Source organism: Limanda limanda, chromosome 1 (genome assembly GCF_963576545.1).
Source record: "Limanda limanda chromosome 1, fLimLim1.1, whole genome shotgun sequence".
Lineage (NCBI taxonomy): Eukaryota > Metazoa > Chordata > Actinopteri > Pleuronectiformes > Pleuronectidae > Limanda > Limanda limanda.
Window position 1 is genome coordinate 36,975,439 of NC_083636.1, and position 27,778 is coordinate 37,003,216.

The 27,778-nt window shown below is 43.2% G+C and overlaps 1 protein-coding gene across 1 annotated transcript; it reads left to right on the forward strand.

Annotated features, from left to right (window-relative positions):
- Positions 1 to 145: 145 nt before the first annotated feature.
- On the forward strand, positions 146 to 27,565 carry si:dkey-1d7.3 (transmembrane protein 132C). Its single transcript, XM_061075745.1, has 10 exons — positions 146 to 233; positions 2,996 to 3,929; positions 9,468 to 9,614; positions 14,892 to 15,063; positions 17,442 to 17,585; positions 20,376 to 20,584; positions 22,680 to 22,860; positions 22,992 to 23,105; positions 23,643 to 23,834; positions 26,078 to 27,565. Exons 1-10 carry the CDS (start codon positions 146 to 148, stop codon positions 27,563 to 27,565), a joined length of 3,669 nt encoding a protein of 1,222 aa, XP_060931728.1.
- The last annotated feature ends 213 nt before the right edge of the window (positions 27,566 to 27,778 follow it).

Genomic DNA, 27,778 nt, shown 5'->3' on the forward strand with positions numbered 1-27,778 from the left:
CCAGCGTGTCCTTCATCCTCTCCGGTCCCGAGGAAGAAGTCCCTTCGCCGGACTCCGGACAATGTAGTGACTTCTGTCTCCAGCGCTCTTCTCTCAGACACACGGTCCTCCCCCCCCACCCCCCCACCCAACCACAGAGTGGATGATGGCCACAACTGGGAACTTCGCTGAAGTGATGCTCAGCTGCGCCCTGAGGTCCCTGCTCGCTGCTGCTGTGTTCGCAGCTGTGGACGGTGAGTTTCTGTTTCCTCTGGTGAGATTTGAGGTGAAGAGGCTCCGACTTGATTCGCTGCAAATAGAAACCACTTCTGTGGAGAAGAGTGGATGCAGCTCAGAGGCTTCAGCTGTGTTTACAAGGGAACAGTGATGAGGATGAGATGAGTACACATGCTCCTCTTAAATCCTGCATCCGACCACACACACAGACTGGAGATGTGCTTTATGTCTCCTGTTATTGGAGAGCCATAATTCTGATTTCAAACATGCACACGATTTGCTTGAGGCTATTATTTGCACAGACTCTTAAATGAAGCCAGTGGAAACTTCAGTCGTGTGAGTGAGGGAGTGGTTGAGTGGTGGGAAATAACTCACACTGGGATTAGAAAACCATTTCCTTGCATGAGGTGTTCAGGTGCCTGTTTTATTTAGAGGATTCGATGCCGTATTTTCCTGTTCTGGAGCATTTCCTGGTTGCTGGTCACCTGTGGCCTCTTTCCATTCCATTGTGCCTGTGTCTAAATGGAAGTCACAGCGTGCTCTCTGTGGTGTGCAGCCGTGGGATTAAAGAGGCCTGAAGCTGCACAGCTGTGGCTTTGCTTGTTTAAAGATAACCTGCGATGGAGGCTCTGCAGTCCCAGTAAGCTCCCTGTCTCTCTGGGATACAGATATCATGCGATACCCTACTCTCTGAGATTGACTGGGTTTAAATCTGCACTTGATATCTACAGTGTGTGTGCATTTGTTCATCATATACACACCGCATGTATGTGGAGGACACAGCTGTGCATCTGTGTTGGTAATGCGTCTCTAAGTGATAGAGTTCAGCCTGGATATCGTCTCTGCTCGGGCTTCCATGAATATGCATGGCTGCCTTATCTTCCAGTCCACTCACAGATGCACCATCTGTTGTTTCGGCGATCCTGTCTGAGATTGATCTAACATTCACGGAAATAAAATTTTCTCGTAATGTCAAAAGTCAGGATACATCAGGGATTTCAGCCGGGACTCTGCAATGAAAATCTAATCAATCAAATAAATCAGCAGAGGGCTAATTATGAGCTTTAAACTGCAGGCTTTGTTTAAGACTGACATAATGTGGTCTTCTAACATGACTTACGTTATTCAAATGGTTTTTATTGTCACTATTTGTCTGTGAGAATAAAAATAATAATAAAAAACAGGTCCAGAATTTGTAGCATACTATATAACTCTTTCTGATTTGAAATCAAACTCATAATTATTATGTTTTAACAATTTATTCCTGTATATATTATGATTTGGATCATCCAACAAAAAAATGTCACGAGTAGTTCTTTGGCCTCGTCTGTGTGTCCACCACACGTAGAAAAAAATCAATTCATGTGTTTTAAAAGGTCTATTTATAGAGAAACATGAGCAACGATAGTGATTTGCAAAGAGGAAGCAAGTGTGCAGTTGAACCGCTTTAGCATTTTGTTAAATTTTATCTGTGCTTTGCCTTAAATCTGCAGAAATCATTGCGAAATTATTCATAGCAGCCGGTATCTATTCCAGCCTGTGAAACTCAGACTGATCTCTGGAATGTACAAGTCAGCTTCTTCTGTGCTTTCCTCTCCCTGAATACAACATTTTTGATAACAACTCTGACATCTGTACTTTTCTTTTTCCATAGATTCTCCCTTCACTCCATGAAGGGAATTGATTTACACATATATTCATGAAGTACGGCCGAGAATCAGAAAAAAAAAAAATAATACACAACTTCTCCGACTTTTTGGAGGAGAGGGGCAGGACGGCGTTTTTACCAAGTGTCTTTGGCAGGAGGAAGTGAGAGCTGTCCCATGCAGCATCCTGGATTCTTCCAGTGGCTTTTCCTCCTCCACTCACAGGCTGCATTTGCCGTTCTCTTTACTGCACGGCACAGAAGTGCTGCTTGGAGAGTGGGAAATGTCAATTGTGTCAAGGGATAAGAATAACTGGGACCTTTGGTGCAGAGGATATAAGAGTTGTACCCGTAGTATTCTCCGGTTTTATGTTCGCTGAAACAGAAATATATCTGGATTTGTCTATAAACTGGATTTACTGTGTTTGTTCTCTCACCTGGTTACATCGTGTGCATAGCGAAATGCAACGGCTTTGCAGAAGACATGTTAATATTTCAAAAGGCAGAAATAACTTGGGTTGTGTGTGTCAAGCGTAAAAAAGTGTACACAGATCAGTTGTTTTTCATCGTTGCTCAGCAGTTGGCTGTTAAAAGTTAACGATGGCAATGAACCAGTAATTACTTTTTAAATGATTCTGTTCAAATGTGCAGATCCTCAAAAAACCCATCACGTCAGCAGGCAGAGCTTTGAAACACAGAATTACAGTCGCCTCAGACTCACTGGGTTTCCTGATCCGACTCCTTCAGATCTGCCTGATGCCTCCGACTCTCTCCTGTGTGTCTCACAGCTCTCGTTCGTCCCTACACCACACACACCTTTTCTCACAGTCTGTCTTTGCTTCTCAATGCAGGAACAACACGTGGAAATGGTCCATTGCCTTTCCCCTCAGTCCCACCACCCTTCCTACCCTGAGATGACCACTCAACCCTCCTCCACCTCTTTAGCTTTGTGTCTTCAGCCGTGATCCTTCTTTCAAACCCCTCATCCTCCCGTCAAATGTTTGTAATGTAGTGGCAGACTGTAAGTGACGAATATGTGAGTCTCAGCAGATTTGATCAAACTGTAATGTAGATTTGAAGAGGTGATTTCGAAGTTACTTTGCTAACATCTCTTTGTTTGTTCCCCCCTCCCAGTTGCTGAGTGTCAGAAGGTTGCTCAAGACCTCGGAACGTCCTTCACACCTTCTCCAGTTTATCCCACCGTCAACTTTCAGGTGGTCAATGTGGACCATGTGTTCCTGAGGCAGGACAGTCCAGAGGCATTAGTGAACTCCAGCCTGAAGGTTCAGACCCAGAGTTTCTACATCACCGGTGCAGGAGCCGGGATCCTCCAGTCAGCTGTCAACGCTTCATACGGCCCTCTGACCGTGGACGCACCGATCCATCCAGACCTGCTCCTCAGGGGGCGCAGGATCCTGCCAGTCATCTTAGGCCGCCAGGTTCGTTCCTCGTCTCCCGTCGTGAAGATCCTCTTCCACATGCCAGCAGGATCCAAGCTCACCGCTGGGCAAGACAAATCGGAGCCAGGAGAAGATAAGGGCAGGAAAAGCACTGGAGTCAAGGCAAAGGACGGAGCTCACTGTGTGACGGCGTACGCCTTCTGGGATACCAGGGAGGTCCGGGGGGCTTGCTTGGTGTCTCCGGGTGGATTCTGTGTGGCACAGCTCAAGCCAGAACCTGCCTGGTTCAGCTCGAGCAGCCGATCAGGAAGCTCCAGCAGAGAGGCTGGAAAAACCGAAGGAATTAAGGGAGTTCAGGGGAACCTGGTGGAGGTGTATTTCCAGAGTCGCAGGGACCAGACGGGTCAGTGCAGCCCGCAGGACAGCCTGCAGCGGGTGGGTGTGGGACGAGGCAGAGGGAGAGACTCCGGGGGGGCAGGGACGCCCATGAGGCGGATAGGAAGTGTCAATCTGCTCAGAACTCCCCCAGGGAACCCCACCTTTCTCCGGCTGAGATTGGGAGGCGCCGTGGTGATCCAGACTTCCTCCAAGCCGGTGAAAACCACAGATGTGGCAACTTTCTATGTTTTCCTCGCGAGTACATCACCTCTGGAAAACTTCACACTCAGGTAAGAGATCTAGCTTCTTGTTCTGATGCTAGAGTGCAAACACAGAATAACTTGGGCTTTATGCTGTTGGAGCAGCCAAGTCACAACATTGTGATCTGCCTGTTCCCTTTGTTATATTTGGAACTCAACTTTTTTGGGTCACAAATTTAGAAGCTTTTGGAAGCTTTGATGCTTGACTTTTTCATGGAGCTCCCCGAGGATCAGCGGAAGGGAAAAGAAACATTGTGTTAGTGATGAACTTGTGAGCCTGTCACATGGTTTGTGTCACTAGAGAGCTGAGACACACACAACTATCATTGAGATTAAAAGTCCTTGAGATAGAATAACTATAATGTTGCTACAAAGTGAGGGGTTAAGTTACTCTTTCTTACTTCACAAGCTAATTGGGATATTTGTGCCAATGCATGTATATCATAAAATTATAATAATCATACATTTTAATACTGAATACTTTGGATATTGGTTACCATGGCAATGGTTGAAGCTTTGAAGACATTCAGGTCCACCCTATTGATTGTTGAGCTTTGGGGTGCTAATAGCTGGATTTTCTTACCTTGTCAGATTTGTTGTTTCCAGTCTTAACGCTAAGCTAAGATAACCGACTGCTGGCTGAGGTCTTACATTTCTCAGAAAGACATGAAAGTAGTATTGATCTTCTCGTCTGTCTCTCAACAATCAAGCAAATAAGTGTAATTCCCAAATTGTCAAATGATTCCTTCAGCGGAAAACATCCCCCTCAAAAAAGTCTGGGCAGATATTTTTTTATTCAGTGAATAAGAAAATACTTTTCTAGTAATTGTTTGAGGCAACTTGATATTGTTATCCTCAGCTGAGCACCTGTTGGATACCGAACCTCTTGCATTCAATTCCACTCCGGCCTCTGCGTGTGTGGCTATACATTGCCGAGCAGTTTTGAGTTCTTCTGAGGGCAAGTCAAAGCCAAGCCTCTGGTAATTTGAATTAAGTCCAAAGTCAAATCTCTGAATCTCTGAAGTCGAGTCTTAACCTCCTTGAGGGGAATTCAAATGGCTTTGCCTTAAAAGCAAAAGGCAGCTTGAGACAATTCATCTTGAAATGTACACGTTTTTCACCCAAAAGCTGTATTGATAGTGCTTTCATAGTGATGACAAAGTTGACATATGGATTTTGTTTTGCATTTTTAACATTTATGTCTTATTCTGGAGAGATTCTTCTGACTAAAGTACATTTTGATGGCTCGTTTACATCCCTTATCTGGAGCTATTTAGGTATTTTCCAACCCTGTGTCAGTATAGAATAAATAAGTAATACACTGCAGTGAAAACAGATACTGTGGTAAATATAACAAGATCAAGAAGTGGCTCTGCATAACTAAATCTCGGAAAATATAAGAATTAGTCAGTTTTGTTGCTGATACAAGTGCTTTCGACTGAGTCCCATAAAATTTAATTATCAGCAAAACGCGTGAAGCAGCAAAAGAGACTAAAACCAAATTGAATCATGGTGACGTACATTATATTTGAGCATCTTCATGAGGGATGAGCTCCATGCATTTAAATGGTTACTTAAGCCACTTGAATACTGATGGCGCCCGACACCAAGGCCTCGCCGTGAAATGCTTGAGCGCCACCATGACTTGTGTTATCTGCCAGTTTCACTGGCTTCATAAATTACTGACATGTTATATCCTGTCTACTTCAACTTCTCAGTTAGTGCGGGAGTTATGAAGAGCATTCATCCATAAACAGGGAAATAATTGGCAAATGATTCACCAGTTTTCGTATCTCAACATCCCACTAACATTTCAACAAGGTTCTCTGGGTGTTTGACTTCATTAATAATGCATTGATTTAATGGAGCAGGAAACAAATAACTAACATCTTCCTGACTCCTTTGGGGAAAACTTAATATAAAAGCAGACACACACACACACACACACACACACACACACACACGTAAACACACACACACTTCAGTCTAATGTGAGTTTGTACTTGCTGCTTTTTGATGCATATCGACGAGTGAAATTGTTTTTTATCAGCATGTTTCAGATCAGTAACGTGTAAAGCCATCACACTGAGGCTGGTGTTTCCAGTCTTTACTCAGCTTAATGGTTTTGTCTGAAACGCAAGACAAATTTCCCTCTAATCCCCTGATTTAGTGATATCAAGCTACAAACACACCAGTGCGGCTGTAATCTGCAGCAGGATGCAGGCAAATGGAGAGAACTGCTAAGATATGTGTATTAATCCATACAGAGTAGAACCTATGGCTGTGTCGCTCAATCCCAGCGCTCTCCTTAAATACCATCCATACCATGCACAAGCACTCACATGGCTGTGCACACACACACCCACACACACACACACCCACACACACAGACCCAGTGACCTGAATGTGGCTCTGCAGGCATTGTTGAAATTACATGAGCAAGATTTGGTGGAGAGACGCTGACCCTTTAACATCTGCTGTTGTTTTGACTATTTGGAAGGATTTACAGCCTCCTCACCTGACCTACCACCGGGTTTGGACTCACTGACCGCGGCGCCGGAGTTCCCGCGGGTCAGTGATTCCACTCCGCCTATTTCCGACCCACTGCCACATATAGAGTGAGATTGGACAAGAGGAGGGTGCTGAGTCCGAGTGGAAGGCGAGCTCTGAGGAGCTTGGCAAAGTGATTGATTCCTCCTGGGAGAAATCCCTGCTCTACTTCACTCTTTGGCCCAAGATTGAGTCCACTCCAGCAGGGTTAGGCCAGATAATCTGTGGCCCTGATTGAAAATGAATCAAGGGGTTAACGCTTTGGGGTAGAGATGATGTGGGCGGACTGCCAGGATTAACCGTGTGCATCTGGGTGCGTGTGGGTGGTGCATGCATGTGCTTTGCAGAGTCCACCTGTTAAGCACTGCAGGCAGCATGTAAACACACTGCTACCACACACACTGCATCGAATTAAACAGTAGGCGTTCTGCAATGATATCACAAAAACGAGCTTAATCGACATATCTGTTGGATATTTAAATTTGATATATGCAAAACACAGACGACATAGATAACGCATTGTCCTTTTTTTTCTTCTTTTTACACCGGCTAATGAAATTAACGGGCAAACAACAGTGTCAGGTGCTTTCCAGCTTTAGAGATTTAATTAATTTGGCAAAACGGCAGCAAGGCATTGTTCGTTTGACAGGTCGGGCATCATTGTGTCCTGCACCTGTGGTCGTGAGCTCTGGAGAGGGACTGACAAAGACAAAAAGAGCCGGGATAGAAATGAGGTTTCTCTGCAGGGAGGCTCCTGTCTGCTTGTGGGTGAGAAATCCATGCCCTTTTCATGGTTTTGTCCCAAACTGATTAAAGTTTCTCCAAACATCGCTCGAAAATGTGGAAGGAGTGACCCCGGTGTGTTTGAGAAAGGGCGACAGCAGGACAGTCTCAACCATTTTGAGAGAATATGAGTGAAAACAGCAGCAACAGTGAGATGTAATGACCAGATCGAGGTGTCATGACTCCTCAGCAGTCAATACGAGCCGCCTGAGATGGTTTGAGCTTCTGGGGCTAAAGGTGCTCATCAGGTGAGACTGTGGAAATGAGGTTGTGGATGTGACTGGTTTGGAAACTCCATGTGCCAAAACCTTCTGTCAGAAGAATGCATTAGCATATTTTTAAGAAGAAATCACAAAAGTGAAAGGAAACATTTTTCCAAAAGTAGTTTATTTAAATCTGGTTTGCCATCTTTTCCTGCCCTTTCTTGCTTCTGTATTTGTTGCATTTTGAACAGTCATTGAAGTTTCAAAGGAACATTGAATATGGGGATTTAGCATTTGGCTACAAGGCTTTGATAACGATGTTGGTTCTCTGCACATCTACGTCTTTATCCTGCATTGAATTATCAGTTTGTCAGTTTGTTTAAAAAAACAATCCAATGTATGTGTGTGTGTGTGGTTGTGTGTGTGTGTGTGTGTGTGTGTGTGTGTTTGTGTGTCTGTCTGTGTGCACTCATGCACACTGAATTTTGTCTGTCAAACATCTATGACCTTGACCTCAGTCATAGTGGTTATTGATTTGTCTGGTTGCTCTTTGATCACAAATCAGTATTTGTGAACATGTGTATTTTGACTCACAACGTGTGTGTGTGTGTGTGTGTGCTGAACAAGAGGGGGTGCATACTGACCCTTATTCTAGCATGAATAGATTTTGTGTGCGTATGTGTGTGTGTCTTTCCATCTGTCACATTAAATGTACTTCGGCTATTTGAAGACAGTTTTGTGTCTGAAACGACAAACAACAGTTTGTGAGAACACAAACACTGACAGATGGTTTGTTCTCAGATAGCAGGTTGTTTCTCTAAACCATTACAAGACTGCAAATATAAGAAAAAACTGAATTGTGAGTGATGATTTCCAAGTGGGATAATATGCTAATCTACGATATCTCCAAGTTTTCATTTCGTGGTATATAAATTAGATCTATCGCCATCAGAGGATGAGGGTGAGGGCTCCAGGGCCACTGAGTACTGTGGAAAACTTCTCATAAATCCTAAATTTGTCTCAGCTCACAGACAGATTGGCATAAACTGGATTTATGGTAGACGTAATGAAAGTGTATATCTTCCCTTCCCGGTATCATCAGATAAGACAGATGGTGGAGGTATTGATGAACTCGGAATATGTTAACCTTGGATTTCATGGACAATAAGAATCCTTTCATTGCCACATTGACCTTATGTTACATGCATACTTCTAGCCGCACATCATTTTGAGATCTGACTTAAATTCACACTGTTTGAACTCAGTTGGAGCTGAGTGATGCTCTTGAGCAAGCAGATGCTGAATTCCCTCTGGAAGGCATCCAGCACCTCTCTGAATCCTTGCCATGAGGAAATTGGCGTGTTTTGGAAACACGTGAGGCTCCCGGCCTGTAGCTAGGTGTCTGTAAGAGTGCAGATTAGAGAATTGGTGCATTTTAAACACGGATCAGCTGGTTTCCTGTTTCGTGTTTTAACTGCTGTAACTCCTCTATGATCCTGTCAAACTGTGTTTAATGCAAGAAACTTAGCAGAGTATCGTCTGCATAGAAACGAATCACCGTGTGATGGTTGGAGCTCTGGGACAGTCTGGTTCTCTCCCCGAATGATGTGTGCATCTGAAGCAAACATCTGATTAATTGATTTCCCAGTTCTCCTCAGGGTTAATGGGAATTAAATAACCCAGTTAGCTCTCAGTCTGCGACACATCCGTCTGTCAGCGACTCACCTTGTTGTACACAATTTGATATGAACAAACAAACACATGCACAACGACAACGTGCTCAGAATGTAGTCCTTCCAAGACACACACACACACACACACACACACACACACACACACACACACACACACACACACACTCACACACTGAATACGATGCAGTGCAAATACAAAGACATTGCAAATATACAAAAACATGCAATAAAAGACACAAATCATTGAGTATTTTCACTTTATCTATTGTATTGTACACCTACAGTCATGATTCTAAAGCTATGATACTAACGGGACTGTGCATCTGTTTTTCCTGCAGGGCGGCGGTGAAAGCAGGTCTGTTGTTCAGATCAGCGCGGCCCAGCGACTCGGCGCTGTGGGACGTCCGGGTGGAGCCCGGCAGAGGAGCGACCCCCAGCACCGTCTCTGTGGTCTGCCGGAGGAAGGTCGCCACCACTGCCAAGAGGTCAGTCCACCGCCACGTCCAGCACCGGGTTAGAGGCCGGTGTGTTCTCACCAGCTGGTTTCAAAGGTTTATTTTTCTTTACAGAAAACCCAATCGTCCTCTTTTATCACTTCCTCTCGTCTCTTATTGCCTCTATTTCCTGCGATTTCAATAATCCCAACTGCCACCATACGGGGATGTGATCAGCTGTCATGAAAAAAATATCCTCGGTGTTAGATTATCTTCACAGAGCGGGGGACAAATTGAAAGTGAGTGATCTCTTTTCCAGACGAAAAGTAATCATTTGCGGCCTTGTTCTGCAACAGATTGCAAACAGGCCAAGTTCACAAAATTGAGTTTTTGTCTGTGTAAAAGAATCTTATACTGCATCTGTTTCCATGCTTGCTACTCGATTGAGGTGAGAGCAGACCCATGTGTATCTCACAAAATCTGCAGGAGAAGAAATGATTTAAAGATTTACACCTGCTCTGCTGGTTGCACATCCTATTTCCTGCAGAAATTATCGACCTCCAGAGAAACAGGATTTCTCACATTTATTTCTCGAGTCTGCGTCGGGTCTGACCCAGTGTTCAGCAATGCAAATCTAAATCATCGCGGTTTTTGAATATATTTTAATCTATTTTACTTCTCTCTCCCTAGATTTGAGTTTTTTATAGCTGAATGGCTGTGTTTTAGTTTTAACTAGGAAGCACTGAAGCTGATAATTGGACACAGCGCAGAAAAAGAAGATTGATAATTGGGGTCTCCTGTTTTCTCAGTTGGCTCAGAGTTCTAGAAAAATAAAATTGATTTGACTTAATGCCACTCGGCTCATTAGCTGACTCGGTTCCTTTGAATCCTTTTAAAATACTTAGCAGCTGTCAACTGTGACAATGATGACTTCACAAAAGAATCAGATGAAATCATAGGAAATATGTCTGTCAAAATAAAAAACAAGAAAATTAAAATAAATGTTTAACCGCATCTCCAACTTTATAATCCTTGTATTTTCTATGCTTTTATTTCCTCTCCCCTCTGACATAACAGTAAAATTTCAAATATGATATCCCAAACATTTGTTGATGTCTGTTATTCTTATTTCATCCAAACTAAATTCAAATAGTTGGTTAACTTCTCAAAAAACCCCTGTCCCATATTCATTTCAAAACGATTTCCTCTGCCTGTTTCACCTGATGTTGCCTGATGTGGGTGGTGGCGCACACAGCAGGCACCACCTCTGCCCAGCAACCTCCCGCTTACACGCGCACACACACACACACACACACACACACACACACACACACACACACACACACACACACGCACACCACCCGCTGTCCGTCCGACCCACTTATCCGTAATCATCCATAATCACGGCTACGTTATCCAGGCTTAAGCGCTTGCACGTTCAGCGGAGGAGATTAGGAAGGAGAGATATTCCAAGTTGTGTCCTTGTACTGAGCCCCCGCCAGGACAGACACACACACACTCACACACACACACACATAGACACACACACGCACACGGTCTCGCACCACTGTGCTTTGAAGTGATGATATGTCCAGGGCTTTAAACTCCCTCCTAATAGACTGATTTCCAGGAAATTGGGGCATTAACCCCTTCTATGTTTCTGAGTCTCCCTCTCAAGCACTAACCTCTCTAGTCATGTCCGTCTGTGTCAAATCTGTGCATTGAAAATCCAGAAAGACTCATGAAAGAAAACAAGCCGACATTTTATATGCTGCTGTGGAACTATAGCTTTATTTCACATGTTTTTAGTGGTGACCAGAAGCTGAACATATACCCAGATGCAAAGTATACAATAAACGAATGGGCATAAACGAATAAAAATGGGCCCAAATTTAAAAAATGCCAAGATGTAGATTAGGTTGTCTTAATTTGAAAATAGCCAAATCTGAAGTTAGCTAAATCTGAAACTAGCTAAACATGAAGCTAGCTTAACATGAAACTAGCGAAACGGAAACTAGCTAAATATTAACTAGTTTAACCTGATGCCAGATGAAGATGATATTGTGATCAGTTAAATTCAAAGCTAGCTAAATGTGAAGCTAGCTAAATGTATCTGTATCTGAGGCTAGGATGGTAAAAGCCACCCTAGCTCTGTCTAAAATGTACGTTACCACATCATATATTGTTTGTTTCGATATAGTCCAAGTCACTGAATTGACTGTGGCAACAAAAACCCAAGTGAAACATTTCACGGAGGGGAACCTGTCGCACTATCTCTTTAGCTAGCTTTGTTCTTCTGATCTTTATGCTCATCTATGTGAGGTCACACAAGTTTTATCTTTTTGTGTAACTCCCTCTGTTTTAATTTCATGAAAAAGTTTGTAATGATTAGCATTTTTTTTTCTTGCTCTCAGGTTTCTGCAGGTGAATGTTAGTGTGGGTGGATCTAAACCTCCGAGCTGAGGAGCAAAATTTTCTACTGAAATAGTTTTTATAAGCGGAACAAAAAAGACATCATTGAATTCCACTCTAATTATGAGTCTTTTGATTTTAAAATGTCTGCACGAGCTACTTTTATTCTTGAACCTCCAGTTCAAAGCTTAGAGGTGCACCCATTCACGTTCCTTTTCATTAGTGACCTAGAGTGCCACACATAACCTCATAATGGCCTCTTTTATGTTGCTCGTCATTCATTTCTACTCTGTGATCAGTCCTTGAGTTCTTTTGATGGGGCGGGAATATAATGTTCACTCTGCATAAGCGGGAGTTTATCCTTGTTTCTGTTGATTTCAACACGTATGACCTTTATTAAATGTGAGTTCTAGCCATAGATACGGAAGCGTATTGCATTCACTTGAAAAAATAAAAAAAGCTCTGGGTAAAAAAAAACCCAGAGCTTTTTTTTTTCCTGTTTTTCCGAGATAAAATCCTGTTTTCCGAACTTTTTTATTTTCTGTTTTTACGTGACAAAAATCCTGTTTTTCTGAGTTAAGTTTTCTCCGGAAAAGGCGTTCCCTGAAGCTCTCACACGCATGGAGTATGGTTGCTGCTGCATCAGCCTGAACCTGCAACAGACTAATGCAGCCGAGCGGCTTGTTACTGTCAGGAGGCCTCAGCCGAAAGAGGACACGAGAGATGGTTGTTGAATCGGGACATCACACTCGTTTATTTTCCTTCACACTTTTCTCTATCGATAGAACCCTTTTCCGTTAGAACCCCTTTCAAAACAAGAGTTCCAACCACCAACCTGCTTATAACAGGAACTACACATCAATCTTCTATAATAAAGCCACTAACGGGAAAAAAAAACAAAAACTATCCTCTACCTACATGTAGCATATCCCCCGAAAGATGGTCCCGACTTTCGACTGATGTTTACAGGTTTATTTGACGCTACGTCTATGGACGCTATACGTCACTTTCAAAATAAAAACATGGAAAAAAATTTGAGCGAAAAACAGGATTTTTATCTCGGAAAAACAGAAAAAAAAAAAAGTTCAAAAAACAGGATTTTATCTCGGAAAAACAGGGGGGAAAAAAAAAGTTCAAAAATAGGAAAAATCCTGTTTTTTGAACTTTTTTTTTTTTTTTACCCAGAGCTTTTTTTATTTTGTTCAAGTGAATGCAATACGCTTCCGTACATAGAGGTTTCATTGTTTGTTTCGCACAAAGTTTTACTCCACTTCAAAGAGCCACAGCTCCATTCACATCCTGCCCTATTTTCCCTTTGATCACTTCCCACTGACAGATGTGCCCACACACTCTCTCCAGCGTCAAATGGCATTTCTTTGACAATCCTTTGACCAGAATACTCGGCTGAAGTCTCAGTCAGCTCACTCAGAAATCCTCTCTTCACACTCTCACCTCACTCTTCCACCGGCTGAGACCTCTTGTGGATGCATTCGTTTTGGGTTCGAACTCCACAGGTTGTTTTGCATGAAATTCTGACCAATTACAAAAACCTCCACCGAAGGAAAGACCCCAGGCATGTCTCAAAGACATAAAGGCCCGGAAGGTTTTCTAACTTCTGCATTCAGATAAAATTGAAGTTATTGCAGTTGTTCCGAAACGCCTTAAGAAACACATCGGATCAGATTATTTTACTGGTTGACATTACCTTAACCGTCTACTGTAAGAAACCTTGGAATAATTTTGTCAATATATGTCCTTTGACTCACAAGTATGACAAGTCTGTAGTACAACACTCGTTCTGCTGCACATTCTGTCTCTCTTTTGAAGGATTAGTCTTTGCATATGCTACCTTCAGACTGGACTACTGTGATAACTTATTGTCAAGATGTACCAATGGTTTCTATTTCTTCTTTGGCTTCTCTGCATTGGCTCCCAGTGTAGAATTCAAACTTGTTCTCCTTGTGTACACAGTCTTTAATAATCAAGAAGATCTTAAGAGCTAAGAGATAAAGAGCTTATAGTACCTTATTATCCCAATAGATCTAAATACTGGCTTACTTGTAGTTCTTAGAGTGTCTAGGGTGTAGAAAAGGAGGAAGTCTTCAGCTACCAGGCTTGTCTACTGGAAAACCAGCTCCCAGTTTGAGTGTGGGAGGTTCAGGTGAGCGTTGAACCATCCCTTGGTTCACTGCTTTCCCCTCTTCCTTTCACTCTCAGATGGGCACCCCCCCAAAGTCTGTTCCTGAAGATATTGTATGTTGTGATCGGATGCTATAAATATAAAATTCATTTGAAATTTTAATTGACCTACTTTTGTCTTCTTACACTAAACAATGTTTTTTAGAGGTTTAATAGCAGAATATTCTTCTCTTGGATTGCTCCAAGGTTCAACTCTCATGTGTTTGCCTTGGTTTTATAACCTGGCTCTGCTCTAGTAATCTAAGTTCAACAATGACAAGTAACACTAGACTCATAAGGAAAATGATTTTCTATAACCACACTAAATTCACTTTGAAATGGTGCTTATAATATTTTAAAATCACACGTATTACTCTTCTAAATGAAGAGGGTTGTTCGGCACAGGTAACTGCTCAAACTTGAACTGTATGTGGGCAGATGTTGGCTGAAGTGCTAATTCATGTTCTATTCCTCTCCACGTTTAACACTTTAATATTGAATTATCAATGTACCTGTGTTTAGCTATCAGTGACTTTCTCTTATTTTGAAAAGTAGGTCCTACTAAATGTAGTAAATAACCTAAAACATAATATACAGTTATTTTTATTTCACAAAAAGCATTTCAAGAAAACACAACACACGAAAAACAGTCTTTCTTTTTGTTGCAAAGGTCTTACTTGGTCTTGGTCATATACATATTTTATAAAGTAAATGTTTAAATGTTTTATTTTCAAACAGGGGTCTTCTGGAGGTTTTACAGCTCGACTTTATGCCGAGAGACGCTTCGGAGCAGATGGGGACTCAGACCCTTTCCTGGCGTCTGGAGCTGCCGGGGAACCTCAAGGATGTCGGCATGATGCGGATCTACACGACTCGGAGAGACTACGTGGGGCTGGCACCGCTGGTCTTGGTGAGGACAATATCTGTGTTTTAAATGATCTATCCTGCCTACATCGTACATGCAGTGTTAAGTATTCTGATTCAAAATAAATCGTCACTTTTCAAAGGACTAAAATTAGTATAGTATTAGTCAACAGTTTGTCACTTTTGTCACCAAATCTGCCCGTTTTCTGCAAAAGACACATTGTCTTCACAGTATTATCCATCATGCATCAATCTAACCCTTGATGCTTGGACAGCTACGTGCATTTGTCTCCAGAACCTTTACATTTGGAGCAGCACCTCTAGAAATTGCAAGGTAGATCCATCTCAGGGGTTTGACAGTAGATTTATTCGCCTATTTCATGCTACGATAGTCAACATGAATCTGACAGACACTTGGGAGAAAATATGTTTTCGTCTCAGTCACTTACGGGATTCACACGCGGGGGAAAATATCCTTTTCCTCTACATCAGAGTGAAAAAACAGAGCTTTATTACTTGTAAGGAGAACGAGTTGAAGGCTAATATTTCTTCCAGACCGAATTATTGTCACAACCACATGTGACTCACCACAACTACTAGTTGAGCACGTCATTGACAATTGAGCATTGATAACTGAAGTATTATCGATTGTTCTGACTTTTCTTTTTGGTGTTTGCCTCCCTTGCGTGTGACTCCTTAAAGGATCCGGCCCTTTGACTCACGGAACCAAGTAAATGGGTTAAATTAATACTTAGACTTGATCTGACTCTGTTTTCTGAAAAGAGGCAGATTTAAAACCGAGCTAAACTACTTGACCTGAACTTGATCACTCCAAGCCAGATTACTGCAGAGTTTGCGGACGCAGAGTGGAATGGTGATACTGCTGTTTCCCCCCCCCCTGATTCACTGACTTATGTTTGGGCCAGTGTCGCGGGCTGAACTCGAGCGTGTCCTTTTTGGAATTGCGGTCAGCAGCTGTCAAGCCGGCAGAGTTCTGCCTGGGAACATCTGCCGAGCGGGGGTCCGATGATTCAGTCCACAAGGGGAAACAAACAACACACTGAGCTTCACATACACAAACTGCCACTACCTACACTAGATTAAAGAGATTCATCAGAGATCGTATGAACTGGAAAGTTGAGTGAGGAGTTTAAGTGTAGAACTAAAGCTACAACTTCCAGGTTGTACAGGAGATGAGCTTTGGCGTAGATGAAGAGAAGAAGGTGGGAGATGGGCTGGAAGATTATAAATGTAATCAGGTTGAGATATTACTGTGAATGTGAGTCATGGTAATACACTGGAGAAGAGGACTTATTTTTATCCAGGTGAGAGAGACAGTGATATTCATTTTTCAGTTTTTTTTAGCACATCTGTCCAGCCGGTGTGTGTGTGTGTTGCATCAGTGTGATTTTAAATTAATTAAGTTTGTCAGCCTGCGAGTGTTTTAATCCTCGTTAGTCTTGGCTAACACCCACTCGCTGCCTGTCATCCCTGCCCCCATACAAATAGTGATTATACTGCATCATGCACTGGTTCAGTTTTCAGTTTTTCATGTACGGTGGGAATATTGCTGCTGCACATAGAGATATAACGAACGTGTCAAAAGCTCCTGTTTCTATTTACTTCCACTCTTATAATAAATTATCCTCACATACCTGCCCTGAGTAACAATAAACCTGATAAGGGAGGGAAACTTTTTCATTATTTCTCATGCAGTTTGAAGTTACAATTTACATTCAACTCTTCTCAAATATAGAAAAATACACCTTCTTCAGCACTGAGGAGAAACTAGAAATGAAGAATTTCCCGGTGGATGTAATCTATACCTGCTGCTGCTGTGTTAATGTGTAAATAAACTCCTTCTGTAATTATTTTTGAAACATGCAGGTCCAGTTATAGCAGTGATTCATGTTTAGAAAGGTTTTGAAGTATTTACTTGCAGCTAATATCGAGCAATCAGATGAATAAGTGGCAGCCTTCAACCTGCAAAACTTATCACAATAAATAAACACTATAAATATGAAGCAAATAAGAATCCGCCACAACTTTGTCTTACTCTAATGAAAACGGCAAAAAGCATTCCTCTCTTTTGTTGTGCATGGTCGTAGGTTTTGGCAATAAAACAATACCAATAGTTATTAGATTTTATTATAAGCGATATAACAAAGGATCCATATATAGAGATTTTGCTTGCATAATATATTTTAGTTTGTTTTAGTTTGTTACTCTCTCTCCATAAAGAGGAAAACCAAAATCTTCACCCAGAAGCAAAAAACAGTCTTTAAACTTTAAAGAAATGATAATGTGACATTTCAGTTGATTAATATCAACACTGTAACATCCAGCCTGACATGGTTAAAACCTGTTTCCCTGTTCCAACCTGCATTTCTAACCTTCTGTGTATTTTCCGCTCTCCCTGCTCAGAACACTGATATCTTGAACACTGCCGTGCTGACGGGTAAAACGGTGTCAGTCCCGGTGAAAGCTATGGCTGTGGAGGCCGACGGCTCCGTCACCGATGTGACCAACTCCACCAGCTGCAGGTCAACACAGGAGGACGTCCTCAAGGTAAGGACATCCAACCACAGGCCCATCGGATTCAAAGAGTCAACGTATTTCAAGACAAATTCTAAACTTTGTGTGAACCATAAGGATAAAGCTGTTTATATACGTGAGTGTGATAAATTAATCATGCATGTTGAAAAACAAACAGTCCCTTAATTTTATGCCAGCTAAGAAACTCTGCATTGAACAGTATTTAGTATAAGACTTAAATAGACTTTCTCTTTAGTGCATTAGTGCCGTCAGACTTCAGTTCAGTGTGAAACTGGGAAGCTTGATCGTTGAGTAGTCAAGATCTGAAGTCTGCTTTAATAATTGATTTAATAAAGTATGATTTTTAAGAAAATGAAAACAACTTTACATGAAAAAATAACTGTTGCAGCGTCTGTCTCTCTCTCTGATATTGAATACCAGTCTGAATTCATTATCATCCATGTCTAATTTGCATACAAAGCCAGTTTGCTGAATATTTAACGGAAATTAAACTGAATTTGAAAGCATTAAGTAATTAGATCCATGCTGAAGTGTGACTCCAAGACATTCGTTGTGTCATTATGCTCAACAGGTCTCTCTCTCTCTCTCTCTCTCTCTCTCTCTCTCTCTCTCTCTCTCTCTCTCTCTCTCTCTCTCTCTCTCTCTCTCTCTCTCTCTCTCTCTCTCTCTCTCTCTCTCTCTCTCTCTCTCTCTCTCTCTCCTCTCTCTCTCTCTCTCTCTCTTTCTCCCTCTCTCCCTCTGTGTGTGTATGAGAGCAACCTCTTCCATATGGCATTAGAGCCTGAGCTTATGATCCCACCACTCAGTCCATAAGCACAGAGATTTGACCTTTATGTAATGGATCCATGTCAGTAGTACAGTAAGAGCAGAGAAAAAAATAGTTTGAGAGAGATGAAGATAGAGGAAGGGCACCATGGGAAAAGAAAAGGATTTACATTCATTTCCATTAGACAACACAGCGGCCACTGGCTTTGCAAGTGTGAGTCATGTGTTGTTGTGTTTTAGTGTGGGAGCTTAAGAGAGTGAGAGAGATCCGAAGAGAGATTTTTTCTGTATCAGTAGAACTTAATCCAGTTATTATTGTTTCTCGGTGACCCCGTCCAGACCAGCACCACCGACCAGATCAAGTTCCAACCACAGACTCGGCCTTTGAGGATATAACTGCCGCCGGCTAAATAAATACACATAAACAGTAGCGCAGTAACTTTGAATTTGAATTTTTTTGGTGTCCTGGGAATCATATGGAAATATTAGCAACTTATAAAGTAGCAGAAGTTAAAAACAGTTGCAGATAGTGAACTGTGCATCCACGTGCTCCAGGGAAGGTCCCATTTCCTGAGTTATGAAGTTGTTGTTCATGTGCTTTGAAGTCGGAATGTCGAAAAAACATGGACAATGCCAACAAAATGTGTTATAATAATGTTTTTAGAGCGTCTAAGCAACACCTGGACCTCCAATATATATATATTGGAGGTCCAGGTATCCAAATATATATATATATATAATATCCAATATTTAACAAAGAAAAAGGATCAGATGTGACCGGAATATAAACAATTACGTACGTATGATGTGTGCATGTTAATCATAAAAACATCTATATTGGCCATGCAGATGGAAAGGCTGTTTGCAAGAGACAAATATATAACATCTGACTGGTTGACATTAGAAGCTACTAATTAGAGCTGTAAATTATGCAGGAGTGATTATGTGGCAACTCTGCACCTGCACCAAACTTTTCACAGACTTTTTGACACTAACAAGGAGGTTGATGCAAACTCAAGAGTTAATCAATTTATATTTTAATATAAAATACTGATCATGTACAGTATTTGGTGTTTGCTGATCATTTCGTCTGTAATTCCTCCTTTTGTTATTTACAAATCGAATGAGTTACAAACTGTTAGATTAAAATCTGTCATTTATTTTGAGGATATTGAATATTATACCTGGGCATTTGAATATATATGGGTTGTGTAAATTGTGTGAGTTTCTGTGTGTTAATGCTCCACATCGGGAGTTCAAGTTGACTTACCTTGGAGCTCATTCCTCCCAATGCATTTCCCTCACTTTTTCTGCCCCTCCTCCCTGTTTTATTTTTTATTTTTTACCTCCCCCTCTCCAGTGCTACACTCTATTCTCCAGTCTAGTGCTCTCCAATTACCTCTGTGGAGCCACTGGTTTGTTAAGATAAGTGAGGAGGCGGTGGAGATAGGCCTCCAATCTTAAATAAAACACACACACTGCTGTGTCTCACCTCATTGCTCTCACTGGTGGGGACTACAACACCCCCACCTACAGTACGGCGCTACAGGAACAGACGTTAGAGGCAGAGTTCATTTATATTCGGCAACAGTTTCACCGAGAGCACAGTTGTGAATTTACATGACACGAGCAGAAACGCGCTGCGATTCCCAGGCCAGACTTTGGAAGTTGTACAAAATGAATAAAATGTCTGTGTCTGTTTGGTTTTAGCTTATTTGTATTGGTGCCTGTGTTCCGCGCTCTCTCCTCTCTTTGTCAGGTTCTTACTAAAACTTTCTTATTCATTTTCCACGAGGCTTTAGGCGGAAAAGCCTCTACGAGTGGAAGTCTCTGGAGAAAGTGTAATCCGAATCTCGGGATGACAGTTCACTCCCAGTTCTAGTCCTGTGATAATAACGTGATTCCAAACTTTTAAAAGTTATGCTCTTGCCAGAAACAAAGACATTTACAGGCTGGGACTCAAACCACTGACATTGCTCCTTGTCTCCCCCTCTCACCTCAGGTCTCACCCTCTTCTCTCTTGTGTGTCTTGTCCAGGTGTCGGAAGGCTGTGACTTCATATACGTGAATGGAAAAGAGACCAGAGGAAGCAGCAGGGCCATGGTGAACTTCACGTATGGCTTCCTGAGTGCACAGCTGGAGATGAGCGTGTGGATGCCACGCTTGCCTTTGCTCATCGACGTGGCCGACCCCGAGCTCAGCCAGATCAAAGGCTGGAGGGTCCCTGTTACCACCGGCAACCGGAGGTACGGTCCCGTTAGACAGTTAAGATGCCATGAATGAAAAATGTATACACAAATTTTCAACTGATAATTGAGACAGATGTGCAGCACAGAGTTCATATCTTGTTTTATTGATATGCTAGTACACAATGCACTGTTGTTCCATGTAGGGAACACCTTTTATTGTTTAAAGGTCTTAAGTATCAGGTCCTTAACTTTGGGTTTCCTGTCATAAACAAGTAACGATGGAATAGCAGCAGTGTTAACTTTACTCTAAAAACTTTATTTATTAAAGTGTAATTTAATGGTTTTAATGGATATTGATGTTTTTAATGTTGAGGAATGATAACTGGATGTTGACTGGAAGGAGTTGAGGTGAAGACAGGGCAGAGGGAGACTCCGTGTGGGGGGGGTTCTGTCGCTGATTATGCAGATGCGTAAGAAATCATTCTTTATCTTTGGTTATGATTTACAGTGTGATGTGGATGTCTGTTTAACTGTTTGGAGATGTTCACTGTAGTTCATTTGGACTCTGCTATATTGAGATGTGTGTATCCAATATCTCACTGTTTGTACCGGGCAGTGAATGCAGTCAGTCAGTGTGTGGTGCATTAGTGGGCGGGGCTGCACACTCGCCCCGGAGGTAAAGGTTAGTGGAGTTTCACTCAATACTTACAGCAAAGTCATTATTCATCACTCGATACTAATGACGATGGCCGACTGATGGCCTGTTAGTTCTCTCCAGGGTTAAAACTCTTATGGACTTTCATTTCCCAACACATTCAATAGCTGGCTCCAGACTTACTAGGTCAGAAAACCCTCTGGTGTCGGATTGTAACGACTCGTCTGAGGTCGTGATGAAAGAAGTACGGAACTAACTTGTGTGATGGAATGTGTGCATATCCTGAATGTGGGAGAGAGGCTTCTCAAGCACAGACATACACAGATACCAGTCTTGAGTGTGTATCTTTAAGTTTCTTCTGTTGAAAATATATTGAAATACAAACTTTTACTCAGTTCAATAAATAAACTATTAAAGATACTGTCTTTATTGATTATGTAGCCCAGGGACCCAGTGGAAGAACTATGGGCTTAAAGGTCAAAGAATTAATAAGGAAGCCGAGTAACCAAAGCAACAAGAATTGGGATAAACACTTGTTTAAGTGTTTTGAAAACCAGGAAGTCCGATTCTTACTGTTGCTTTGACTGCTGCAATTAATAACTATTGAGAAACAAGCAGAGAGTATTCTCTGTAGGTGGGAAGCTGGTACATTATAAATAACCTCCAGAGTTTGTTGAAAATAATTGAAGGAAGAGTTTGTTTGTGGACTCACACTGATTTAACTCGGGCAGCTTCTTCATCACATGTTAAGCTCTGACCCCAGGCTACATAATAATTACGTGTATTTGTATTTCTTGACGGGAGCTTTCCGCCCGCAAAGTGAAAGTGCATTCACCGACCCTCCAGCCCACCTGTGGAGCAGCACTCGGCGGACCTCCTGTGCTTATGATAATATGATGATCATCGCTGAAGGGGTTGAGGATGATTCACAGTTTATCTCCCCAAACAAACCAGTCAGCCGTCGGGATCCCGGTTCATTTGACTTTAAATTCATTTAGAAAGAAAAGGTCACTCAGCGTGTGTTGTGTCCCCATGGCAGCAGGAAACCACATTCTGCTGTTCAGATAAACCACAGGAGATTTCAGTGTCAATAGTTTTATTTAACTGAACATTTTTCAACAGGTTTCAGTGCATTCGACAGAGTGATGCACTCATTCAGTTAAAAGCTGTCTATGGATTTGATTTACAGCTTCCACAGTAACTATTTTACAACAGGTTTTAAAATTCACATCTCATGGAATCCTCAGTGACAAATATCTACATATCAAGACAAGTGTTTGGAACAATTAATAAAATTGAGACATTTGAGGAAAGAGGACCACTTTCATGTCTGAAGGTTAAATACGATCTAGCTTCTTATTCAACATACAGGCTTAGAAATTTCAATCGATTGTGTCATGTATCTCAGTGAAACAACAAAAGGTTTGTTTCCCAAAACTCCCCTCTGAAGTGTTGGACTGTGGCTCATTGTGTTTGATTGCCTTTGTGTGTCTGCAGGTCTACGTGGGACAGTGAGGAAGAGGAGGAGATGAGGAAGGGCAGAGGCTGCATGCTGCAGTACCAGCACTCTGCACTCCGGGTGCTCACGCCCTTCCTGGCTCAGGCTGACGCTGAGGTAAAGCCTGACTCGCTAACGGGAGCCGAGCCTGTCGACTACTTCCTGGGTCCCGACTGGAAGGTGAGCACATCTGACACGCCGGCACTTACCACCAGGATTTAGTCTCCATTCATGTCTTAAAAGTTTCAACAGCTGGACACAGAATTAGTGGAATGATGATGATCACACATTTGAATGTCTTTGACTGACAGGTGGACGTGACCAGTCTGGTGCGCAATTCTCTGAAAGTGGCTGATCCTGAGGTGGCCAGGGTGCAGGATGGGGCGGTGCTGCAGGGACGGGCTGTGGGTGCTACGACTGTACAGGTGAGGCATGTGTTGTGTGTGTGTGTGTGTGTGTGTTTGTTTGTGTGTAGTTCTAGCAGTTGCAGTGTTTGCTACATAAGCAGTTTTCTTTTTTTTTTGAAATTCTGTTTTTATTCAGAAAGGCACATTTCCATCACATACATTAAATACAGCTTTAGTCTGTCAAGGACATAAGAAAGGATGGATGTATTAAGTTTGGGTGATTTTGTTCATACAGCCTTTCTGGGGTTTGGTTTTATGGACCTAAACTACTCCTTTAGGAACAATAACAGAGGTAAAGAGAACACAACCGGGGAGCGCACTTCACATCAAAAAAAAGGAGGATCACACAAAACACAAGTATATTCAAATAAAATCAGATCTAACTGGTTTGACATACTCAGTCCATTTGGTCCAGGTCTTATAAAAAATGTCTCTCTCGACCTTGAGGGAAAAAGAGATCTTTAATAGAGATCTTTTCCATAACATAGATCTCATACACTATTTCACATAAGCAGTTCTCACTCCCTGGTTTGACCGGGGTTGTGCTGGTTGCAGGTGCTGTCCCCCCTGACCTCCTCGGTCCTGGCGGAGAGAGCCATCCGGGTGGTGGATGACAAAGTGAGCGTGACGGAGCTGGGAGTGCAGTTGATTTCCGGACTCTCTCTGTCCCTGCAGCTCAGCCCGGGGAGCAACAGGGCCCTAGTTGCCACGGCAACCACGCGGGAGATGATCACGCAGCTCAAACAGGTAAGTAACTGGAAAATTGATACACACAAAGAGCATTAAAGTGTGACACACAGCGCAGCCGTGCGAGGTGGCACTTGTACTTGTTTTTTATGCCTCTTAGTTTTATCGTCAGTCATTTTCAGCCCCGCCACATAACTTTAGAAGGGCCGTTCGACTGCCTGTTAAAAGCACCGGGGACGAGTGATAAACAAAAGCAGTTCAGTGTGTGCTTATAAAAGTCTTTTCCCTCTAAGTATCTCTTGATCTGAATGTGTTTCTATTTCAATACGGAAAAAGTAAAAAACACATTCATCATCCAAAGCAGACAAACACTTCATGGGTGAGGTAAATTTCAAATAATACATTTATCTAAAGTTAACAACGATCATTTCATACACAGTAAAAACCTCCCATGACCTGTCACTGTAAACCTATGGACACAGTTTCCTCCAAATGCACAAACCCAGATAAACTGAAATCCGATTGCAATAGTCTGTGGAGGGGAAATTGCACAATCTGTCTTCTCTGTATTTAATATGTGTATATATTTATTTATTGGCTTTTTAAAATTAGTTTTCTCCCTTTGTATTGAGTTCCTGTTATTGCAGCCAATATTTTGCCTATGAATCCAGATATTAAAATATCCCCTCGGTCACTCTTCTTTGAAAGTGTAATTGTTTAACAAACAAGCCCTTGGCAATTTATGCTTTCTTTTTTATAAAGCTCATCACCCTGGAAACAGTCCCAGCGTAAAATAATCGTCATAGTGCTTTGTGTCAGGAAGAAAAACTATTAATGATGCTTCTCTTTGATTTGCCCCCTTGTAAATTTAACATTGTACATAAGAACTGAGTATTGTCTGTTATTGTTTAAATATTGTATTTAGCACCAAATCATGAAGCAGAATGCCAACAGTGCAGGTGTTTACCAAATTTTTTATTTTAATGTTGATTTATTTTGGATACTAAATCAAAACATACAAGAAATAGAAAAAGTCCTGGAAAGAAATTGTGTTTTTCAGAGAGGGAAGTAAAATGTGTTGTTGGGGTGGACTTGACATTTGGACGGAGGACAGGGGAGACAGTCGAAAACCAGCCTTGTTTCTCAAAGGGCATTTTTGCTGGAGATGTAAAAAACAGTGCCCCCCCCCACCCCCACCCCCCTTGTCTTTTTGCACCATTATGGTTTTCACCTACCTCATAAAAAAACAGCGGAATGAAAAATCTCCTGTGCATTGAACTATCCCACATCCATGTTTGCTCAAGTGACATTTAATTGTCCCTGCACAGGAAGCAGAGGCTGAACGTGCTCCACCGCAAACAAGGAGGATTCAGAATCAGCTTGATTGGAAACATTCTGTGAATAAAAATTACATCTTTAAACCTGCTGGGTTCAAATTGTGTGTTATAAACACGCCCCTCTGCAGAAACAGAGATCTAATGGGGCCTCTGCAGCGAGCGTTTGAATTAGAAGAATTTCCACGACGGAGCACATTTAAGCAACGATGACAGATGATAGAAGTGAAATGATATTTATGTTTTTTCTCTTCTCCTCTCAGAATGTGAACTAATTTCCTTCACAGCTCTGAGCACCATCGGCGGTGGCCACGCTGTGAGAGAGAGCAGCGGAGGCACAGGCGATCATTTCAGAAAGCTCACGTGCACATTTAGCCGTGGCAGCTTGCCCATTTCCAAAGCAGGCATGGGGCAGCAATTAGGCGGAACGTAGCTGCTGGAATGACAGCTCACTTTACCTACAGCACGCCGCCGCTGCTGTGGCTGCTCGGCCCCCCCCCGTCAATAACAAACTATTAGAACCATGCCAGTGCAGATGACCGAGCCAATAGTGTCTGTGGAGGCAAGCTGTTGTTGCTCTGTGCCGCTCGGGGCGATGTATAATGTATTCAAAGACAAAATATAGGTTGGGTTCTGACCCAGTGGCTGACATTAGTAACAGGAAATGGGTCATTGTGTATTAGTGGGATTGGATTGGCTAATTCTCCTGTTAACATGACCCGTAGCACTGATTTGGCTGTTCCTGCTCTAAGGGCTTCTCTGCTCTATATCCACTTTGCTGAGAGGATATTTCATACTGTGACTTCACTGGGCTGTGATTCATGGTACAGCAGCACTCTAGTGAGGCTAATCGTAAAGAGATTAGCTGAGGCAATTTAGTGTTATTACCAATCATGGGCGTATAGCTCTGAGTGAAGGCATGGGGCAAATATTGATTTGCTGAATGACTTCTCATGTTCTTTCTTTCAGGAAGCGGTGGTGAGCTGCTGGGTTCAGTTCAGCGACGGAGCAGTCGCCCCCCTGGACCTGTTTGACCGGAGCATCTACTCCCTGACGGTCACCACCCCCGACGACAGCGTGGCCACGGTACGCCGCACGCCGCTCTCCACGTACGTGGTGGCCCAAGGTGAAGGCGAGAGTCGGGGGGCGCTGGTGAGGGTGGAGCTGAGGATCTGCGAGGAATGTCAGAAATCCAAGAGGAAGAGCAAGCTGGCCGTGGGCACCGGGCTCCTCAGGATCAACCTCCAGAGCAGCAGCAGCAGCAGCACAGCGGGCGGAGGAGGTGGAGATGAAGAGGATGATGGAGGCGTATCCGAAGTGGTGGGAGATGTGAAAACGGTGACATCCCAGCGTTCTGTTACAGATATGGATAAGTGGTTGGTGAGAAGCATAACACCTGAGCAGCAGGACACCACCCAGGCAGGAACAACCACCTCCATCCCGGTTTCTACGAGATATGTGCAGCCACGTGTTGTGTGGATCGGAACAACAACCAGAGCTGCCAGAGGAACTCCGGCTCCTGCCGCTGCCACAGCTGCCACCACAGCTCTGAGCACACCAGGCCTAAACACACCAGTGAGCACGGCCAAGCCTGAAGCAACAACAGTGGGTGTTGCTGTTAAAGGTGAAGGGCAGAGGAGAAGCTACGGCAACATGCTGGACAACCCAAATTCACCACCTAACAAAGACCTTCCTAAAGCAGAAGAAACGCCCAAACAAGAGAATCCCAAACCCAAAACCCCCAAAGTCATCGAGAGCGACTTCATCCAGACGTTCAGAGACATGTCGGACCTGGAGATCAGCATGTACTCCCTGGTGGGGCTGTCCTGTATCGCTATCCTGGCTTTTATAGTCAATTGTGCTTCATATACCCTCTGCTTCCGTAAACACAAAACCCCCGTACAGGCAGGCCCCGCCCCCAACGGGGTCCCGAAGGACCACAAGCACGACTGGGTGTGGCTGGGGACCGGTAATCCAAACCCTCCAGCCCCGGGTGGGGTCCCAGCCCAGGTCTCGACGCTAAAACGTGAGGCCCACCGTCCTCTGGAGTCCCGTCATTCCATGGACTCCATGGGCCACCGCACCATGGAGAGACCCCTGCCCACCATCAGCGTCCCCCCCCCCGTCCCCGAGCGAACGGCCACCCTGGGCCGCAGCAGGACCACGTCCCAGCAGCAGCAGTTTCAGGGAACGATAATCGACCCCATGGCGAACCGCTCGGCCACGCTGCTGGCACGGCCGCACCGCAGCGAGCCGCTTCACTCGCCCACCAGCAAGAGGAACCAGGTGCAGTTCACCACCTTCACCACGCTGGACATCAAGCACCTGGCGGCGCTGAAGAAGAACGGCGTGGAGTTTAACTGGCAAACGCAGCAGCACCTGATCCCCGCAGAGCCCCAGGCCCCTTTACCTGACATTCCATGGCCAGTCGTCAAACCCCTGGGAGCGCACCAGTGAGTGTGTGTGTGTGTGTGTGTGTGTGTGTGTGTGTGTGTGTGTGTGTGTGTGTGTGTGTGTGTGTGTGTGTGTGTGTGTGTGTGTGTGTGTGTGTGTGTGTGTGTGTGTGTGTGTGTGTGTGTGTGTGTGTGTGAGTGAGAGTGGATGATTGTGTAAGAGAAAGAGAAACACAGCATATTCTGGTTTATAATCTCCAACAGAAACAAGGTGAAC

Bases quoted from the DNA above. Each gene is read 5' to 3' on its own strand.
- si:dkey-1d7.3 (XM_061075745.1), top strand. From the start codon at position 146: ATGGCCACAACTGGGAACTTCGCTGAAGTGATGCTCAGCTGCGCCCTG. The intron at 15,064-17,441 runs GTGAGGACAATA...CTCCCTGCTCAG, and splicing joins GGCTGGCACCGCTGGTCTTG to AACACTGATATCTTGAACAC. The intron at 22,861-22,991 runs GTGAGCACATCT...TTTGACTGACAG, and splicing joins TCCTGGGTCCCGACTGGAAG to GTGGACGTGACCAGTCTGGT.